This window comes from Pyxicephalus adspersus, chromosome 2, assembly GCF_032062135.1.
Source record: "Pyxicephalus adspersus chromosome 2, UCB_Pads_2.0, whole genome shotgun sequence".
Lineage (NCBI taxonomy): Eukaryota > Metazoa > Chordata > Amphibia > Anura > Pyxicephalidae > Pyxicephalus > Pyxicephalus adspersus.
The window spans coordinates 118302010-118324838 of record NC_092859.1 but is presented as its reverse complement, the minus strand read 5'-3'; the positions used below and the strand labels follow the sequence as shown (position 1 = coordinate 118324838).

At 38.5% G+C, this 22829-nt stretch overlaps 1 protein-coding gene across 10 annotated transcripts in view; it reads right to left on the bottom strand.

Moving 5' to 3' along the window:
- NEO1 (neogenin 1) overlaps positions 1-22829 on the bottom strand; it is a 79803-nt gene that overhangs the window by 24073 nt on the left and 32901 nt on the right. For all 10 annotated transcript variants that reach the window (XM_072402127.1, XM_072402117.1, XM_072402123.1 and 7 more), the window contains exon 2: positions 2122-2439. In XM_072402127.1, the coding sequence (XP_072258228.1) occupies positions 2122-2439 (318 nt within the window). The remainder of the gene's footprint in view (positions 1-2121; positions 2440-22829) is intronic.

Below are 22829 nucleotides of genomic sequence, written 5' to 3'. Positions count from 1 at the left end.
TTACCATGGTTATCAATGTTAACCAATTGTTAGGACAATAGACAGACAAGTTTATAACTTCTTTGTAGTGGTTTACTCTTTTGAGAGACCCAACATATCCTGCTAGACCTCTATCAGAAAAGTTTGCTCCTTGATGATTGCAGAGCTTTAGGACTGACTCAGAAAGTAGTGTGTGACTCTACAGAGAGGCCACTGTTTCCATACACAGAGCAAAGGCCCCAATGTTAGCAGTTGTCAGGCATTTCTGTGGGATTCTGTTTTTGAATTTTACATATTGCATAGCAACAAAGTGTGCAAAATGTAAAATTAATAAACAAGTTTTTACTCTGCATTGTTGAATTTCTAATTTTAAGAATTAATTGGGTATGCAGAAGCATGCTATATAAAGGCACTATCTCTTTAAACATGTACCTCCAACCTTCATGCATACCTGCAGCACTTATTCATATTCTTATCCATTAGTTAATATGTTTAGAATGCAATATATGCACTTAATGCTATCCCATGTGTTTAATTAGACTGCCCGCTCATTCAGGGCTGTAGCTTCTATGTCTTATGAAGTACTCTTTATATTGTAATACCTATATTCTATTTCCCAGTTGAGTAACTTAAAGTAAAAAAGAAACACAGGAGACGGGGAAGGATGCTGTGAAGAAAAGAATTTAAAAAAAATAAAACAAAGTAACAGCAGGGAAAGAAGGATTAAATAAAACCAAGCCAGTGACAGCTGTGCACAGAGGGGACATACTGGGTGTGAATTTGCAGTCTCTTCACTCACTTGCTGCTGTAACCCTTCACCTTGCACAACCCATACAATACAATTAGTGACACCAACACATCTTGTCAGAGATCAATGTTCTGTTCATTAGGAGCCTACAGGCAATGTATCCTTAGCCTTCCCCTCCTGCATTTTAACTCACAATGAATCACTCAGCAGTGCTGTCACAATCTCCCATCGATCGTACCAAGCTGTGGATAATCTTGTACTGACCGATAAAGGAAACCAAACAGTGTAGTTTTCCAACAACTTTATTTAACTTCTTAAAGAGCCAGTACTATTAGTAGTTTCTCATTTATACATTGTATTGGTTTTATAAAATTCTTAAAAAGAGTAGTGAACAAATATAGCACACTTTAAGCAGACCTGAAAGCCAAAATTTAAAAATTGTGACCAAACAGGTCTTTTATTTCAGAAAGTAAAGGCGATGTCCATTCTGTAATAAAACAAACATACCTGCCTCATTGAATTTACTTATTTATTAATTTTAAACACTCACCTGTCCCCATTGTGTTGCAGGCACTGGGCAAAGACTGCAAACAGGCAGGTATGTATGCTTTATTGCAGAACAGGACAGGCAATGTCCAATCTGCAATAAGGACCTGCCTGAATGTGGATTTTGCGAGTATAACTATACTTTCGCTTTAAGCTCTTATTATAAAACTTACTAGAACTCCAGAAGGAAAAGAAAGTATAATACATGTATATACACACCACCGAGCCAATATAAATTACACAGGATGGGAAACTTGTCCATAGTCATGACGCTAACTGTCCCTCAGAATCCAATGTCCCTACCATATTCATATGTCTTTAATACACTCTAAAGGTCAATTTTAGAGTTGAAGCATGTTTATAGAATGTGGGAGGAAACCCACACAAACACCAGGAGAACCTGTAAACTCCATGCAGATAGTGTCCTGGCCAAGATTCCAACTGGGGACCCAGCGCTGCAAAGGCCAGAGTGCTAACCTTTGGGCCACTGTGCTGCCCAAACGTGCATGCATGACAACTGTAAACTTGGAACGTAATGCTCCAAACAGCTAGTTTTCAAATGGGAAGCAGCACAGTAATGGGCAATAGTAAAAGGCATTGTATCTTTCCAGAACGGAGAGGTAATTATAAATTGTGTATTTTTGGCTCTCAGAATCAGCCAAAAAATGAAACACAGTACACGCAAGCTTTTCACCTACACCTTGTTTCAACCATCAATGTTACAATTGCTTAATCTGAACCCATGTCCTACAAACGTCTACACACATGTATGAACACAATTTTAAAGCTTATATTGCTTTGTGTACAGCATACAAGAATCACACATACAATATGTAGCAATTTCTTACCAGCAACAGACAGTTTGGCAGTGCGACTCACAATACTGCCCAAGCTTTCCACGGTGGCCACACACTGGTAAATCCCCTCATCTGGTTTGTTGTGCTTGGAGTGTACAACGCTGGTAATAAACAAGGATCCATCTGGAAGAAGTCGACGCCGGTCATCAGACACCAAATTTAAAAACGTGCCGTCTTTTTTCCATTCTATCTTCGCTGATGGTTCAGCATATACAGAACAGTTTAGGATGGCTGAATTCCCACGTAAAGTAACAGTGTCCACTGGTTCAGTTAGAAAGTAAAAGGGTGTGAAAGTCCTGAACCCTGAGCCTGCCAAAAAAAATATTAAAACAGTTAATGGTATTTTTTTTTACCTAAAGTTTCTGTACACATTTACACCATGGCATAAAAGAAAAAGTAAGCAAAATCACAACCAACAAAACTTGGTTTTTTAAAGAATAGTAGATTCAAAATCAATAGATCGTTGTACACATGTATTAGGTGGATTAACAGAATCAGAATTGTCTACTGTGCACTGTGAAAAGACAGCAAGGAATATACATAATATACATTATTTAGACACTACTCCACCATCATTAGGACCGTTTCTTATAAACCCGATCAAACAATGTCTTGTCCATAATAAAAATGTTATCAGCAGTATAAAGGTCTCTGTTTGTGTAGTAGAAGACAGAATGGCTGAGATTGCTTTCGGCATTCTGAACATCTGTTCACCCGCGGAAGAGAGAACAGATAACACTTAGCAAGCAGTGCAAACAATGGCAGAGGCAGTGGATGGCACAGCGGCACCGTGCCAACTCACCTCTCCCCAGCGTGAAAATCAGCTAACTCAGCAGTTACTCCATAACAAGTGTGTGTAATGGCAAGCAGACACTGTCCTATCCCATCCCCCTTTCCGTGATCCTGGAGAAGAGCTGTCACACCGCTACATGTCACATAATCAATTCTTATTAATAGGACAAGAAACTGCAAAGTTTTCAGAAAACGCTTTTGGAAACGAATCCACTCCGCTCATCAGAAAATAAAAATCAATCTTGTACATACAGTAGGTTTTAAAAAAAATCTCCCAGTCTAATCTAGGAATCAAAACATGTATAAACCCTGCATGTCAATTTTTTTTTCTTTCCTTTGCAAAGATTACCTGGTAAAAAGAACAATGAAACAGACACCAGTATTTCACCACATTCAGAACTAGGCGATTTGTTTAGTAGTGCACTCCAAAACATTTTTCTAAAGCCGGAATGGTGCAATATTTATTATATAGGGTGCAGTGATCAATATCAATACAATCTGAAAATCAAGGGTATGTCTGACCGGTGTTTTTCAGCTGACCGGTGTTTTTCAGCTGACCGGTGTTTTTCAGCTGACCGGTGTTTTTCAGCTGACCGGTGTTTTTCAGCTGACCGGTGTTTTCCAGCTGACCGGTGTTTTTCAGCTGACCGGTGTTTTCCAGCTGACCGGAGTTTTTCAGCCAGGGGTTTAAACTGGCCCTAAAACAGCGATCTTGGCTGAAAGGGTCAGATTTTCTTCCATGTTGCTCATGGCAGCCTTTTGGTGTCTGGTGATTTATAGAGCAAGCCACACTTTACATGTCTCAAACAGAGAAAATGAAGAGTTCAGACTTTTTTAATGTTCTTGATATCTATAGGTATTAGCATGGACTAATACAAATCTGATTGTTTAACAGGTTAGTGCAGTTTATGGAGACATCAAATAGAAAAATGAAATTCTAATAAAAGTGACACTGCGCTTCTGCATGTGTGACTTTCTATGAAAGAATATAAGACGTTTCACACCAGAGACACAACCCAGGGACTGAAGCCTTTGATCACTGGATTACACTGATCTTGCCATCAGGAAGCCAGATCTAGGAACAAATGTTTTCTGGTGACAGCTTGTACCCTTCTGTTCAAGTGTATCTTACAACCACACAGCACTCTTCAGGAATGGTTCACCAAGAAGACCTGGGAAAACCAGCAGAATAGTACCTTCTGTAAGGTTATGTATCATTTACAACTGACCTTAGGTTCACTGTTACAAAGAGAATGTTTCGAGAGTTTAGGTACTCAGAGCTGCTTTATTACCTTTACATTGTGTGACTACCACAGGGTATAATGGAAGTCTGACCTACATACTGCAGTGTACGGCCCAGGAATTTTTTAAGGTGGGTGGGAAGAAATTGTAGGCGGGTGGTGGCCCCTGTATTGCGACCCAGCTCATCAGTAAACACCCAATAACAGCCGGGTGGTTACTGAAAAGGGCTGAGTGGTGGCCCAGCTAAAAGGGGCTGAGGAGAACACGGATACTGTCAAAATACTGACAGCTGGAGTTACAAGATTTATAGTGACCTTGCTACATTATTACATGATAATTATTGATTTGACCTGGCCAATAAATCTGCTTTGCAAGTCACCTTATTTACAGAATATGGAACATTCGGCCAAGGGCTCCAGGCAACTTTAGTAGGATCTGGCAGTGATCAAGATGTCTATGTTCATCTTCTATTGACCTTTGTAGACATTCCTAGCTTGCATATCAAGCTGCAAGATACACATATTCATGCAAAATTACCATGTTGATGTTAGCAGGTTAAAACTGGTCATTAACAGTGAACAGTCAGATGTGCAAACCGACCATCCTAAAAGGGCCCATAAATCAAGATTCAATAGCAGACCTTTACTGAGAGATTATCTGTGCTGCTACTTCTGACCTTTTAATAGTGACAAACAACATGCCCATTTCTGGTAGAAAGTGTTGTAGGTGAGTAAATCCTATTTAAAAATGCTCAGCACGTTAATGCTATGGCAGTTTGATGAATCAGGTACACAGCCCACCTCCATCTGTCAACACACATTCAGATGTCATGAGTGTTCCCAATAAGACCAAGGCTCAGGACACATGCTGCCAGCAATCAAACAGTTGTCTTAATCAGAGTAAAAAGCAATGTTTCCCAGCCTGTACTCACAATGGTTGGACAAAACTTTTAGCTGATGATTAAATTGTAGGCGGGTGGCAACCACCCAAAAATAACCAGGTGGTTACTGAGTACCGGGTGGTGCGCCCAGCTAAAAGGGGCTGGGGGAACACCGAGAAGCATGGCAAAAAGCTGATCACAATAGTCAAAAAGGACACAATGGAGTTAAATAAAATATGGCACCTAAAGCTTGGCAGAATGACTACTTCATTACCAAACAGTAGCTTAAGATTTAGAGTCTAAACATAAAACCAACCCTAAACTATAGTAATATAATAAAAGACCATAAATAAAACAAATGACAAGCATATTATATATGCATTTTGATCAGTCCGCAGGTGCCATGTAAAAACCACATTCTACCTAGTATGGAATCTGGATAAATAGGGGTTTATCATGGATTTATAGGGATATAGTCTATTTGCAAATCCAAATAATTTGTGCCTAATATCATTATGAGTAATTTATCTCAATCTTTTAAATTGCAATATAAAGCAACTTTTCAGAAAGACCAAAGACAAAGAACATGTAAAATGACAACAGACAATAAAAAAAACACAATCTTCAGGCCACAAAGAAAGGATATGTCAGCATATTACAAAAGAGGCAAGCAAAAAGACATAATACTGGGCGCCAGCAGGACTGGTTGAGTCCAGGTGATGAATGGCGCATCTGTATCCAGTATAACATGTCAGCCTGCACCCCCCATGCATCAGGGCTGTTGCATACCCCCAAAAGCACAACAGCAACCCTCCTGCTACCAGTTCCTTGCCACAAATCACACACCCCCCTCCATAGACATGTGTATAATAGATATGGGGGAGGGCAGGGAGAATTCCCATACCACTGGTTTCCATGGATACCTGGGGCTCAGCAAGTTGCATCTGTAAGGAACTGCAAGCTGAGTATGGGTATGCACACTGGAGAGGGGGAGGGAGAAGGATGTATGGAGCAGCAAGGCTGCATCCTGTGTGATAAGACTGTACCTACCAAACCCACAGCAATCTGCGAGAAAACACTGAATAAAGACAGTGGTAGACTAGCCGGAGTGATAAACGCTGCATTATGTTCAGTATTCCATGTTTTATATAGACAGTACTGCACCACTGCTAAGCAAACATTTCCTTTAGAATAGAACATTCTATTTAGGAAGCCTTTATGTAATAATTGCCCAAAGAAATCTCAAACATTGCCATTTCAAGCATCTCTCGGCTATTCAGTTGCTGAACTGACAACTTAAAGCAAAGCTCTGGGTAAACCATATAAATGGTAAAGTATTTTACCGGTTTAATTATTATTATTATTATACAGTATTATTGCCAAAGGTTTATAAATTCTGGTCAGGCAATCCCACTACAAGGTGAAACCATTTCTGAATAAATGTCAAATCTCCGCCTCCAGAATCTTCAAATGTTTATTTAAACAGCATTAGCACCTCCGCCCAGTGATGTGACCCAGAAAGCAGTAATGCTAAACCAGAAAGTAGCGGAGTGATCTGACCCAACTGGGAGAGACGTGTGTGTGCCACCAGATCGACACATTTACATATACTTTGCCACGTAAGAAATGATTTTCATATTAGTAGTAACAAGCATTTCAACCTAGGAACTACAAGTAGCAACCCTCCCAGAAAACCCCAACATTTTTTTTTAATTAAACAAGAAAACTCTTTAAAAAAAGGCTTTTGTCATAGTCATAATGCCCTGATTTTGTGGTGCATCCTGGCAGTTCAAAATCATTTTCCAATAGGTAGGTTTATATATTAATTTTTATAAAATAAGCATCATCCTAAGCTCTTCGGAGCAGGGTTTTCTCCTCCTGTGTCATGGTCTGTATTACGCTGCGTAATATGTTGACAATATATACTGTTTATAAATATTAATAATAATCATCCCATTGTATGGATTGTAGGCCTATCCATATTGAAGCCACCAATGATACAACTAGCAGTTTCAGAACTGCAAAGATGGGATACAAAGAATACCTTTTTTTCTGCTCTTCCTATGCTAAAAAAATAACAAAATTAAAAGCCCTTTTCAAATAAAAATGTTGCAAACATTTTGTTTTGGGCCAGCAGGTGGAGCTACTCCTTCCTGAGATCAGAGTTCAATGTGAGATTTACATATAGACTTGGAGGTGTCATTGAATGTGCATATAAAAAGAAATACCGGTAACTACTTCTGTGCTGTTGATTTAGCTGACCCACAGTTCTCCATGAGTCTTTTGTCATTTATTAAATATTTGTAGATCGCATTCATAGTGAAAACATATCTAGAGCACTTTAAAAATGGAAAAAATAGTAAAAAAAAAAAAAAAAAAGTTTACTATTTGGCTCACCATACAGACAACATTCGGTTTGGAAAACAAAAGATACTGTCATACTTTATGCCAACTTAATGGATAATAAAAAGAAAGCACATGCATTTTATATCTTCAGTGCTATCAGAAGCTTAGTGATCCTGGTCAGATGACTGTTGTATGGAGAAAATGTACACATGTAAAAAATATGCCCCATCTCCACAGAATGGGTGAAAACTGCTCCTGTGTGTCTGCCCCCCCAAACTAGAGGTCAGGCACTGGAGACTCACAAGGAATCTGTAAGTGAACCATTTTGGAGTACAAGTTACCTACAAAAAAAAGAAGAAAACTTTAGGCAAATGGGGCACGTCATATAGTAGTAAAGTGTACCTAAACTCAGAAATTTCATTTTACATGAAAGGGTAGACAATTCTGTTTGTTTTTGTTTTGCTTTTTAAGTGCAACACCCTTTTTTTTTTTTTAAAGGGTGGAGCACCACCCCCTAATTCTCGATCCCCTAGGCGATGGAGAATGAATGGGAGCGCTAAGCTTCCCGGGATACCTACGCCATGCATCCTGGGAGGCTCTTGGGTGCTCCTTCCGAGCATCTCAGGCATGCGCAAAATGAGCCTTTTCACACGCAAAAAAAAAATTGCTAATCTCACGCATGCACAGTGAGATCAAGCTTTTTTTCCATCCTACATCACCCAATCTCATGCCTGGGTCGGGTGACGTAGGATGAAGGACCCGGAAGAAGAGACGAAGGTGGTGGCGCCAAGAGCACCGACTCTGGGACGGATGCTGGGACAACGCAGGACACCCCCGGATGGATCAGACTGCCCTGTGGGATTGAGGGTCAGTGTATTTTTTCTTTTTTTTTTTTGCAGTTTTCAGTTTTCTTCCTCTTTATATACAGTGCATAAAAGAGGAGCTCATCAGATATTGAAAATGTTGCTTATGTGAATTTGCTACTGCTGGTGTCCTGCCTCACTTCCCTGTCAGTCCACCTCTGCCCTTACATTTTTCCCAGCATGGACTGACAGTTCTTATCTGTGTATCTGCCATTACTAGCTACTATGTTATTATTGATATACACAGAGTTCAGAGTTTAAGGGCTATGGCTATTTAAGGTTATGTGAAAACGCTAAATGAAAATTTCAGCTTGTTTAGGTGCCTTTTTTTGGACATCATAAATTATATTGAGAAGTTTTGGCAAATTTGGCCTATAAAGAGTCCTGGTTTCTAGGATAGTAGTGTAGCCAAGTTTTCATATCTGCAACATGGATATAACAAAGCCCATTCACTGTGTGGAATCATTTACAAATAAATCCTAATAATGACTAGATGAAAATGTACAGAGCTGCCAGTTGGTATTTTTTCTAGAAAATCTCATCTGTAGAAACAATCCTAGGCACGAGACAGACACAAGCTCCAATAGGATCTTTAAGCAACAACTACGACTGAATACAAAGTCTACAAAACTGCAACTCTGCCACTGTGCTTGTCCATTCAATCTAAATAAAATATTAGGTTAAGGTAAGTCTGTTACCTATACATAGGATCATGCATTTCTTTTGGTTAATTAGACTTGCATACTGCACAGATAGACCTGGCATGCTTTGCTCTGGCTGGTAGCGATGTTTAATTCTAAAACTACACAGCAATTTGCAATAGTGTGGCCTATATAGAATGCATTGCATTAGGCAATATGTATGTGCAGTGACAGCCAAAAATAATGCACACTCATATTCTATTCCACGTTTTTTTACATCAGTACATAGCAGGTCTTAAAACTGAGTAAATGTATCCTAAAACATGAACATATGAAATAATATATCATGCCATTATTTATCAAAAACTTAAGACACAAAGCAGAAGCACACACCATGCCAATGATTGACACATTAAGTACACCCTTACCACTTCCAATTGGAAAAAAAATAAGGTAAGTTAGCAGCCAAGTGTTGCTAATAAAATGCACTTAATAATCAATCATAATTAGCGTGACCACCTCTATAAAGCAGAAGTTTTGGCATTTTTTTGATCTGGAACATTTAGGTGTGTTTTAACACAATACAATATAGGAAAGACATCATTAGTGATCTTAGAGAAGCCATTGCTGCTGCCCAGCAATCTGGGAAGGGTTATAATTTCCAATTTCCAAACAATTAGGAGACTGTGATAAAGATTACTCAAGTGGAAAAACATTCAAGGTGGATACCAACCTTCCCAGGAGTGGATTCCCCAGCAAATTCACCCATAGGACTGACTCTGTTCAATCCACAGGAAATTGCACGTAACCCAAAAACTAGAACTCCTAAGCCATGTTAAGTTTCGAACTTCACAACAGTACAATTAGAAACTTCTCAACAAGTATGGCTTGTTTGCCAGGGCTGACAGGAGAAAAGAACATGGCAGCATAGCTATTGTATCCAAAATGGCATCTGAACAAGCCACAAGAATTGTGGTACAATGTTTTTTAACCAGAAAAGATGTTTGGCTATAATGCACAAGGCCATGTTGGGTGAAACACAGCATGCAGAAGGCCATGCTGGGTGAAACACAGCATATCAGCAAACATTGTGTGCACATTGATGCAGCGGTAATTTGGGCTTGACACCAGCTAAAGCCTGGCCAAAGCAGGGTCATGTAACAGGACAATGATACCAAGCACACGTGCAAATCTATACCGGAACAAGTTATTATAACAAATTTAAAAAAAAAAAAAAAAGAAAGAAAAAGGAAAAAAAAAAATCAAGGTGCTGCAATGGCTCAAAGTTCAGACCTCAAACCGATTGATATGCTGTGGTGGGACTTGGCATGAGAGCTGTGATTGTATAAATGCTTGAAAATCACAATGAAATTAGGCAATGGTCAAATTTCCATCACAATGAAAGACTGATAAAGTTATACAGTAAATAATAACTTCAAAACTAGTGTTAATAAGGGTTGTTCTTCAGGCTTAGGAATCATGGGGTATACTTAGTTTTCCACACATGGCTTCTCGATTTTACATTCTTTTTTGTTAAATGAAATTCTATAATCTGTTGTATTTTTTGCAATTTTAGAACCTGCTATGGACCAGTTGATTTTCAGATATGTAAAACCTTTAAAAAGGAGGTACTTTCTTTTATTCAGAACTGTATGTGCAACAGTTAGAGCCTGAAACTGCACGATGATCAAGAACAACCAGGTGAATCAAGTGATCCGGTAGTCAAAAATTGCTAGTTTTGCTTTACTCTAAGCATTAACACTAAAGAATGGAAATTATCTAATGAATAAAGCAGGTTGTGTTACCAGATTTTTCCAAAACTGTTGCAGAAGTACCACAGCCTAATTATATATAGCCTTGGTTCTCATCAATAACTGTAAGCATACCAAATCACTTAAAACAACCAGCAGATAATTTAAGTATAACAATTTTTTTACAAATATATAAGGAGGTAGAAAAATAGGATTTAACAGTAAAGCTGATGCAAAAATGATTACTGCAATGGTTGCTCATAAAGCTGAAAGTCATGACCCAGGGAGACACTCTGACCTTTGTGGAAAGAATGTGTGAAAGTGCCCCCTGCAGTAAACACTCATATGTCTGTCTATCAGTCCTTTAACTAGCCCTCACTAGAATAGTTTTATCCTGTCTCATGTGGAGGAGACTGTGCTAACTCTTTTACATGAGAATTCATTGGAGGTATTGGCGCCAGAAGATTCTCCCAGGCCATCCACAGAACAAAAAAGGAAATAAGAGTCCCTGGGGAAATCTGTCACCAAACATGAGGTGGAAACTCTTAATATTCACCGACTATGAAACACAGCACTGAGTAAACTTTTATGACATTTGAGGCTCTTAAGGCAAAAATCAGAAACACAAGAGGCAGTAAAGTTGGTTACTTTGAGAAACTTCTTCATAATAAACAACTCTGGTATTTCAGATAACTCTTGATGTGTCAAATACAAAATAATTTTGAATTTTATTTTTTTTTTTGTTTTTTATTTTGTTTTTGCAAAGGCAAAATTCCCTGTCGCTACCTGTTTTGAGTCCAAGCCCTTCCTTACCCAATCCCAAACACTTAACCCAATGTGAACAAAAAAAAACCTTTGGCCAAGTTTGTGATAACAGAGCTGCTGCCTTATCTAGAGGCCTACAATAGTAAAATATGACCCCCACAGATAATCGGTATTGTCAAATGAACTCATGAATGGCCAGCAGTTACACATTTTTTAACCCTTACATAAATAAAACAACTACCCCATTGCTATTTAAGCTCTTGCTTCACCACTACAACTACAATGCCTTTGAGGAAACATTCCAACTTTCTAAAGTCAAATCCACTCATTTTACTTCTTTAAATCAAAGCATTACACAATTGCCTGCAGTGCCAGTCGCTTGAACCCAAAACCCCCCAAGACTCAATTTAACAGGGGAGTTACAAAGTTACAAAGTGACTCTTGTGTTCACATGGTTTAGTGAATAGTGTTTTGGGACAGTATATAAACAGAGTATAAACAGAGTTATATATATATATATATATATATATATATATATATATATTAATATTATTAATACAGTCTAAGGTCAATTTGGGGGGAAGCCAATTAACCTACCTGGATGTTTTTTTTGGAATGTGGGAGGAAACCAGAGTACCTGGAGTAAACCCACACAAACATGGGGAGAACCTGCAAACTCTATGCAGATAATGTCCTGGCCGAGATGCAAACCTGGGACCTAGTGCTGCAAAGGCCAGAGTGCTAACCACCGAGCTTTTATTCCTGTATACAAAGCATCAAAACATTTACCACAAACATGGGGAGGGGGAAGACTTGTTGTCAAAAATTACCTAATTTATGAAAGCAAAAAAAAAAAAATAAAAAAAAAAAACTATTTTGTAACCTGAAGGTAAAGCCAAACACTACTTTCAGTCTGCCTGAATGTGAGCTATAACGAATGGTATAGATGGGCAAAACGATTACAGTAAAGACGTTCGGAAAAGGAGAAGAGAAAAAGTAAGAAAAAGCCCCTGTTAATAGGGGTTGTAGCCCCTTTTGCCTTTTCATTTTTTTTATTGGATGAGGTTTGCATTTAGGCACATACTGAGTAACATTAACAAGTCACTGTATTTATGACATGCTCTGGAATCAGGATCCAATGCAGACAAGCACATAACTTTCTGACATGTTAAAAAATGAAGACTTTTAAACATAAAACTCCCCACATTTGTCTTGGAAGCATTCTGAGACATACATGATGATCATGTTACAAGAATACTCCATATGTTGTGGTTACAGAAGTTAGGGGTCACAAGGAAATGACTGCATGCAGCTGCCAAGCCAAGTGGTGGTCATTTCTGCTCTAACATGCATAAGCAGTTTTCCTAAAAGTCAGGTGACCGCTATTAAGTAAACATAATTTTGATATTACACAAAGATTTGAGAACGAAAATAGGCTTGTATAATACAGAATATTCTCCCCCAACCAAATACTGCAGTCTTGGATTACTTCCATCCTCTTTTCTACTTCTAAACATAATTCTGCCTAATAAAATGTATTCTGTTAATCAAATATTTTAGCAATCTTTTTTTATTAACTAATTAAGAGCATTTCACACTTTACAGACACAATGGTAGAAAATGTACTACAGCCCAATTATGCAACAAAAAGGTATCACCAAGAAGTTTGTTAATTTCAATACAACTGAAAAGATTATGCCATAAATGCTTTTTATAACATTCATTCATCGTTCACAGACTGGTATTCTCAATGGCATCACAACATACCAACCCAAGGCATTTTTGTTACACAGCCACTACAATATCGAGCAGAGCATAATAACACAATCGGTGTTGTGGTGTGTCAGAAAAATTATCCATCTGATTGTTGATCCTTTGGCAGTCCATCCAAAAAAATGAAACTGTACATGTATCTATTATTATTTATAGCAGAAAGTTTTGGTGCACTGCATTTGGGCAGTGTTCCCCCCCCCCCCCAGCCCCATTATAGCAGACATCACCTAGAACTTTTTAGTAACCACTTTACTTAAAAGTTGGGTCACAATAAAGGGGTGCTGGACCATTGGGGAATAATACCATGAAGATGGAAAAATAGGACATACTAAAGGAAAGAGTATTAGAAAGTTAGTACAAAGAATAAGGGGGGGGGGGGCAGTAGAAAGCTGACAATTTAGGGGTTACCGGATAGACTCTTTGGGCAGGGTCCTCTCCTCCTCAGGTGTCACTGTGTATACGTCTGTTATTTGCAACCCCTATTTAATGTACAGTGCTGCAAAAAATGTTTGTGCTATCTAAATCCTGTTTATTATTAATAATAATTCCTATGACAACAACAAGAGGGAACATTAATGTAATCCGTTGTCTGGCCCACCTTATAATATATTTATATTTTCACACCATGAGGAATGAAAAACCACCAGATATGGCATATAGGATAGTCAGCCAATTGCTACAAGGCTAGGCCTAGCCCTTCATGTTCCACTAACACTTATATAAACATTTGTTTGGTAGCAGAATATCTGACCACTTTTTATTTTACTGAACATTTAGAAATATGAATAGCTAAACCTCAAATTCAAAAACATAAATAACCAATTCTCCCGTCATGATATACAAGCTAGAAAGTCTTATTCTGTAAACTACAGCATTACACTAGCTTTAGAAACCTTTGAAAAATGTATATAGCATGTAAACTAAAACAAAACATACAAACAATAATAGTGACACAAAAGCATTGTAATTTATTCCTCAGCTATAGTTGTGGAAATGCAAATCGTAAATTTATGCCCTTAGGTCAAAGGTGCATCCAAACCCCGCTGCTCCCCATGACCGAGGGGGAAGTCATTAGGCTGAATTTAATTATCGCACATACGGTAATTGCTAGCGTCCCTGAGATAAGACTGGCGCTGGAGATGTCCAATGGAAACTCAGTGACTTATACAAGTGTGGGGATGTCTACAACATAACCCATTTAAAAGAACAGATTTTCCAGCAGGTTAAGTCTCTTGGTTTTGCCAACAACTATAACTATACATAAAAAGACCAACGATTATTAAACTTCTGTAAAAATCCCACAAAACAATGTTAAGGGTGTCGGGGAGAGGAAACAAAAGCATTGAGCTCTTGGAGGAGGGTAGAGAAGATCAAGATGCTGTTTGTTTAGCTAAACCTTTTCATTCTGTCTTTTCCATGGCAACCCAGCCATTACATAAAGAGGACATTACTCAAACTGACGAACAAGGCTCCATCCGGTGACAATACAAGCAGTGTGCGGACAGAAAGCTTTTTAATTCACCAGGACCTCATATACACATTTTTATTCAGCAGCTTTCAAATCTATAAATGCCAAGGTGGTCCGCAGCATTTTTGCAATGATCATGAATGACAAGACACTGTCATTATCATGCATTGGCAAGAAACTTTGAATGAATGGATACACCACATCACACAAACCACAACCAGTGCTCAACCTGGAACATTTTTTTAAAGCTGGGTGGGAAGAAATTGTAGGTGGGTGGCAGCCCCTGTATTGTGAATAAACTCTCCAGTAACCATCCAAAAACAGCCAGGTGGTTACTGGAAAGCACTGGGTGGTGCACCCAGCTAAAAGGGGCTGGAGAGAACACTGACACCTTACCTTTTTCCTGAAGGATTCTAAACGAATGTATATGCAAAAAGCATAGAATGCAGCATTCAATTCAGATTTATCTGCCTGATGTATTTTAAAAGAGAGAACAATTCATCTGAAGTAAATGTCATAAATGCTCATATGCATGAAAAAAAATTATAGAACAGCTTACACCTTGGGGGATATCCATAGACATACCTACCCTGGCCTAAAACATCCACAAACAAGGAACAGCAACTTTGCCTTGTATAGCTTACAGCACAACAATATCAGAATCTGGTTTAGGAATCAGGGCCATTAGAACTGCCCGTGTTACTGTTCTACAATATAAAGGAGATTGGGCTGCTTGTGAAAAACAGCTGGAGACTTACTAGTTAGGAGTAAGTAAAGCAAATAAACATCACATTCCATAAACCTTCACCAAGAAGTCAGCAGACAAATGCAGAACTTTCCTGGACACAAAACTTTATATCATAGCTTTTCTAGGTCCAACAAAGAACTAATGTTTCCATCACAATAAAACAGTACATATACATTTTAATTGAGCAAAATTTTTAGTGTACTACAAAAAACACCCAATTTTGTGCTTTAAAATACATTTTCACCAGTTTCATCCTTTATGGCACATTGCAATAACTTGTCTACATGAATTGCAGAAACTTCTACCTATCAATTCTCAAAGCTTTTCAAATGTGACAACAATTGTGACTAGGCATGTGTGATGTGTCGACATGGCCACTTTTAGTTTCTATTGGGAGTGCATAATAGAGATAGAAGCATTATTAGGAGACAGGGACAGAACATTTTCACCCAAAAAAAAAACAAACAGGTAATCTTGCCACTAAAGTTTTGGCTCGGGCAATCATTTTAATAAAAATCAGCAGATTTAAAAATGGTGAAAGTTACTTATTATTGGTGAATGAGGTTCACACTGTTGTAACTACACCCATAGGCTAACACAAGCGTCTAATCCTAGACATTCCACTTTTAGACAGTGACATTTTTCAACAGAACCGTAAGGTAAAGCGACAAGACATGACACTTATTGAAAAGGTTCTCACCCTTCCCCCAGTGGATATTCAGCTGTCACTCCGCCACTACACATTCAAGCTGGTAATTACACTACGGAGCTCTTGTCTCCATTAAGGCAGCAAACAGACCATGGCTAATTAATAAAATCAACAAAAACACACTTGTTAGAGAAAGCATTATTATTTAGCTATTTGGCTTCTTGGCAGTGGCTCCCTCCTGACAGCAAAATAGCTAATTGCCTTTCTCATCTCTTTGCCTTAATCTTGCTATAGGAGAACAGCACAATTCAATACGGCGCAATTCACAACTAATGCTGTATAATCTACCACAAAGCTGCTCTTTCATGGACAAGTAAGGTGCCATGATGAAAGTTAGAAAACTAATTTGGAGTCCTTTGTTAGTAAATGACATGTAAATACAATGTAATGTCATTAAATGTAACATCTTATGATAGTTTACAAATTTATAAAAGGAAAAACATTAAATATTGACTGTATAAACAGGATTTGTTTTAACTTTATAATAACCCATAAACAACAAATTAGCATGTCCACTTCAATGGTGGCCCTATTAGTAAAACATACACAAACATCTAACAACCGCTAGGTATGGATAACATACACAAAAGTGTTGGTGATTAGCTGCTCAGGCATCCCGCACTGTCATCTGGGGGTGAAAAGAGTCCCCAGTCCTGTATAAACTCCAAGTTACCTTGCTCAAGTAGTCCTGCACAGCCTAAGGCAATGTACACACATGCAATACCTGTCGTTGGAAGGACTCTTTACGGTCCTTTTCAACGACAAAGGACTGCACGATGCATGAACGAGTGTTGTACATATAGCACCGTTCTGCTCTTTGGAGAGGGCAAGGGGAGAACGACGGGGCAGCACCCCACTGCACTCTCTCCCCTTTACTTGCTTTATGATCGTTCTTCTTCCGTGGATCTGCCAGGATGGTAGGTTGGACGACAAGCAGTCCACACACCAGATTCTCATCTGATATCAGCCCTGAGCCGACTATTGGATGAGAATCATTGTATGTGGGCAATTATGTATAACCTGGCAGATAACTCAGATAATGTCAGCAAAGTCTCCAAAAGAAGAGGGATTTTTTTCTTTGTCTTTGATGATGCATGTTAAAATACTAGGACTGGTACTAGTACTAATTCCTTCAGAGAAGTTTAAAACGACACAGCAGGCAAACGTCTTCAATCAAATTATCAGGAGATATTTGCCCTTCCATGGTTACAACAATGACTAATGGTTTCTTTAACAACAATTTTAAGTAGACATTTCAATAAAAAACACACACACACACACACACACACACACACAACTCCAACAAGAATACAAACACAGTTGATCAAAAAGAAAAAATAATCACATTCCTGAACAGCCATGTTCACGGTACAGACTCAAATACTATTGAAATGCTTTGGTGTGCTGTGTACCAGACCGTTCAAACTCTGTAATCCTTTTCTGCAAAGAAAAGGGAAAATGCCTCTGAAATACAGCACAAAGCTGATCACCAGCTATAGAAAAAATTCCAATATACTAGAGTTAAGAATTAAAAAAAAATAAAAAAACGTTAGTATTTAAAAACAACCTAGATTCTCAAAATAATGTGTGTTGTTAAATAGGACAAGTTTTATAATTACATTATCCAAGCACATTTTGAAACAATTCATGTAGAACCTTCTTCTACATGAAGATTTACAAGGGGGTGCGGAGAGGTTCCTGGCTTTGCCCCCTTCCAGATGAACTAAAAAAAAATAGGTATGGGGGCATATGACAGCCTAATATCCTAGTATGTAACTGTGCAAATATCAGGTCTTTGTGATTCTTAAAACTGTTTTTCTTTTAGTGAGAAGCTGTGATGGCAGAGGTACAAGCAAGTTTCACGTTGTTGGAGTTACGGGGGAGAGGTGTCCTTCCTACAGCACTGTCAAAACCTGGATATCTCGTTTCAGGACTGGGCATTTCACCATTGAAGATGAGCCCTGCAGTGGACCCCCCACCTCCCAATCTCATCTGTCCCGGCAACCTGTGATGCTGTCCATGAGCTGATTGAGGACTGGAGAATATCTGCATCACTATCCTAGAGATTCGCAAGCTTTCAGCGAAGTGGGTGCAGAAATGTTTGAACAGTGATCAGAAGAAAGAACGAGTTGAAGCATCCAAAGCTGTTTTGGCCCATTTTGAAGCTGCACAGGACTTTTTGGCTAGGTTAGTGACCGAGGATGAAACCTGGCTCAACATCTATTGATCCTGAAACCAAGGAACAGTCAAAGAAATGACACCACAGCTGGGCCCACAGCCGAAAGAGTTCCGAACTCAGAAATCAGCCAAAAAAGTCATGGCGTCCGTTTTCTGGGACAAAGACAGTATTCTGTTAGTGGACTACCTACCTCAGGGCTCTAGTATCACCAGACAGTATTATGCTAACCTCCTGGACCAGCTGAAGGAGGCAAATAAGACAAAACGCTGTGGAAAGTTGACCAAATCCTTTTTTTGCAGGACAATGCATCTGCGCACACGTCCAATGTTGCGGCTGCCAAATTGAACACCCTGGGTTTCCAATTGGTCCACCATCTCCCCTATTCACCTGACCTGGCCTCTTCGGACTATTATCTGTTCCCGAATTTGAAGAAACACCTGAAGGGGCAACATTTTGAGGACATTTCTGATGTCAAAGACGCTGCTGAGAGCCGTTTTGCAGCCCAACCAAAGGACTATTTGTTTGAATGGTCTAGAAAAGCTGCAACTACGCTGTACCAAGTGCATCAGTCTCAGGGGGAAATAAGTTAAATAAATGTGTTATTTCATAACTCTGGCTCTCTTCTTTCTGGGCAAAGCCAGGAACTTCCCAGCACACCCTCATATGCTCTTTAACTCCCCTAATCACAAATGTCAATGGGAATTAAAACAAAGGCAAATGCAAAATTTTAAGTTGCAGAAAACAGGGACACTAAAAGAAGGGAACCCTTCCAATAGGAACACCTGTTCCAATGATTAATGTCTGAGAGGGATTTTCCTTACACTGTAACAATATCTTCTCACTTCCTTTTGAGTGTACAAGGAATGAAAGAAAAATCTCCATTAAAAACAGATGACCCCGAAAAAAAAAACCCCACCACAACACACACACAAACAGTTTGAGGCCTCCCCTACTCTCTAACCCCCCCCCTCCCCAAAATAAACTTTAATATAGATTTGATGTTTTTATTTTTAAAAAAAATAAAACATTATTTAAAAAAAAAAAAAAAACATTTTTCAATACACTAAACCTTTACAGTTTTTTCTCATTGCTGTACATAATTATCAACGCCTAGAAAATCACAGTCACAGAGTCACAAAGAAATGAAGTTTCTGTTAACGTGTCTGTATCTTTCTGGTAAAAAAAAAATCAATCTGTATAGCAGCAGATTGTTGTTAATAAGCCAGAGTTACTGAAAATCTGTACTGGGCAAGATTGAGTATGAGCTGCTTGGCAGTTCCACAGTATACATTACAGAGCAGTGACCTGCTCTGACATCTACAGTTCAAATAACACACAGCTCAAAAATAGGAATTCTATCCCTGGCTAGGCAGCCCCCCAGGTCACACACCCGCCTGCCCCCTCCTCCCTCCACTCCTAGTTAACATCACTATAAGAGTCAAACTGAGCTAGAGGCACATTAGGAAAGCAATAGTTACAATCACAAGGAGAAACAAAAGAATTTATGTTTAAGCAAAATCTCATTAACATCTTAATCATCTACTTTGTTTCACCAACATGAGGGTTGGTCCTGTGCAGAGATACCATATCACATTTATCCATTGGATTAACCAGTGGGTTAAATTTATCAACCCAACGGCCCCATCCAACAAAATCTAGCACAGCATTTTATGTCACTATTGAACACCTCAGACAGTAAATGTGGATTTGAACCAAAGTAGTTTGGGATTTTTTTTTATTCATTGCCAATTAGATTTGACAATCTATGTGGCTGCTATCGGTGGGCCTCTTCAAAATGCCATTTGTCTGGCTTACGTAGTGTTAATCTTGTAGTGTAAAAAAAAATGCTGTAATAAAAATCAATATTTTTATCTGTATACCTGTTCCTGGATCAGAGACTGCAAATGTAAAGCAACTCAAAAGTATCCTCAATAACCTCGTAACACGCACAGCTCCAAGACTTTTCTACAGCTGCCCCAACTCTCTGGAATGGTCTTCCTCACCCTATTTGGCTTGCTCCGACTTTCTGCTCATTAAAAAAAAAAAACCCCTATACTTCCCACCACTTTATATCTCCCCTCCTATTGTATGAGATTTCCCCCCACCTCCTAGATTGTAAGCTTGATAGGTTTGCCTCCCTATTTAATGTACAGCACTGTATAATATGTTGGTGCTATATAAATCCTGTTTATTAATTATAAAAAATGCCTAGGCGTTTTGGTGATGCAACCACTGTGCTACTTACTGTTTTCTTTGCTGGAAGCTCTTACATTAGGAAGAAGAGCCTGCCTCTACCAAGATAGCAGCCTCCACATGGAGACAGAGTACAAGACACGATCAAACAAAAGGCACACACAGATAACACTAGTGACTAGTATTTGGCTTATTTAAATATGATGACGGTTAATGTGACAGCATTTGGTTTAAATCAGTATTATTTAAACCAAACTCCTTAATCACAAGGCACTATAATTAAAACCATGCTGCAAAAGGTGTGGTATGTCTTTTTTTTTTTTTTTTTTTTTTTTTTTTGAGGGGGGTTACTATTTTTAATGTCCTCATATATATTTATATGTTCTGATTAGATTTCAAAAATGTCCTACTCTGGTTCTTGGTAGATTGATCATTACACTGTGGAAGTCCTCAATAAAACAAATGCTATGATGTACTATGCAGCAGCTCTCCGTGTTTTGAGCAGTGGGGATTAATTTGCATAAGAGGGCATGATATCAACTGTTTGTCCTGTAATTAGACTCTAACGGCGAAAGACGCTGCCAGCAGACAGGACAAGTCCTCGGAGACATTGATGTCCTAGAGGCTTACAAGTGCATAAAAGGTTTCTGAGCCCTGCACCGGTTGCACATAAGGCCTTTTAATTAGAAAACAGCATCCTTCATCACTCTTGACTCCCATTGCTCAGAATCAAGCACAGGGAATATAGAGAGAATGATCTAAACACAGCCTTTGCTATATTTTTCCCAGACCCGGGATTTTAAGATCTTAACACTGATCTAGTGCTATGCATTGCTGGAGGGTAAAAGTCCCACAATGCAAGGCTACAGCTTAGGTCTTTGATATAGTATGGCCACTGCACCTAGCCTGGGACCTTTGTTATTCAAAGAACTTTTGTTATTCAAAATTAACTTTGGCCAATAGATGCAACAAAAGCAAAAGCTATAATTAAAGGGTATATTTCAAAGATAATATGATTTGCTGCTAAAACACAAGCATTATTTTTATGTATTTTAATTAAAGCAGTTTTGGAAGTGGCTCCTACAGAATAAAAAAAAATGTTTTGCATCTGGTTTTAAAGATTAAGTTTGGCGTACAGATTTCCTAATAAAATTTGCACAAACACGAAAGAAAAAAAACAACAACTCAATACTACTTTCACAAACTATATCTAGTTTGTATGCATCAGTGTGAGGTTCAGCTTTGCTCAGAGGTTCAATGAAAAGCTGTGCATCTGAAAATAATCTGCTATCACAGAAATTCCTATACAGCCGCACAGAAAACATGTCTAGATATAAATGGACGAGGCTGCTATTCTTACAAACCCAAGCATCTACCGGTGATATGATGTGATACCTGTAATGGGACATTTTTTCCATCCCATATTAAACAAATAACCTTCAGCTTGTGGAAAGGGAGAACATTCATTCATAATAGAAAGGTAGTAGAGTGGTACGATGAGAAAGCACTGCGAAAGAGAGACATGGTGAAAAGAGGGGGAAGGGAGAAACAGAAGTGATGAATAATTCACGGCAGGAATCTGCTCCATGTCCACATCCATGCTTGTGGAAGTGATATTTATGAAGTCCCTATGGATGCTTTTTGAGAGGTTAAAGATGGAAGCACAGAAAGAACTGGAAGTGAAAACAGGCAGTATTGTAACAAGAATGATCTGTACTATACAGCTCTGTGCAGAAGCCAGCAAAGGGAAAAGAAGTAGACGAGCTTCATACCAATTGTTTCACCTATCAGTCTGCTATTGCAAAGTGTTAATTATCCAGAAGACTGGAGCACAGGTATATAATTCTTTTATCATGTATGCTCACAAATTACCCAGGGCATGTACATGCCTGCAATTATTGCATTAATCAATTTAATTAATTTATGTTTTCCTACTCCCTTCTGGAAGTGGTAAACGTTAAAAATTAAGGGTAATTTACATGCTGTCTGAGGGAAAACTAGAAATAATGTTTTCTTTGCACGACAGTTTCACAGTAAACATAACAGGAAACCAGCAAGTTTTTTTTTTTTTTTCTTTTAAACTACTGTACCGTGCTCAAAATAAAAAAAAGAAATTTGCACAAAAATTCCTTTTTCTCAGCTTTTTTTATTACATATATTATATAACACGAAAGGCTGATGTTGCATTATTTAACATTAACAGTAGAAAACTGGCAACTGTTTAAAATTGCATTCTCCTAAACTCGTGGTGTTATGGGTTGTTGCTTCCATCACTGCTGATGTGGGATCAGGAGTAGTAAAGACCTGCATACAATACATATAATAAACTGCGCTCCACATACTCTCGGG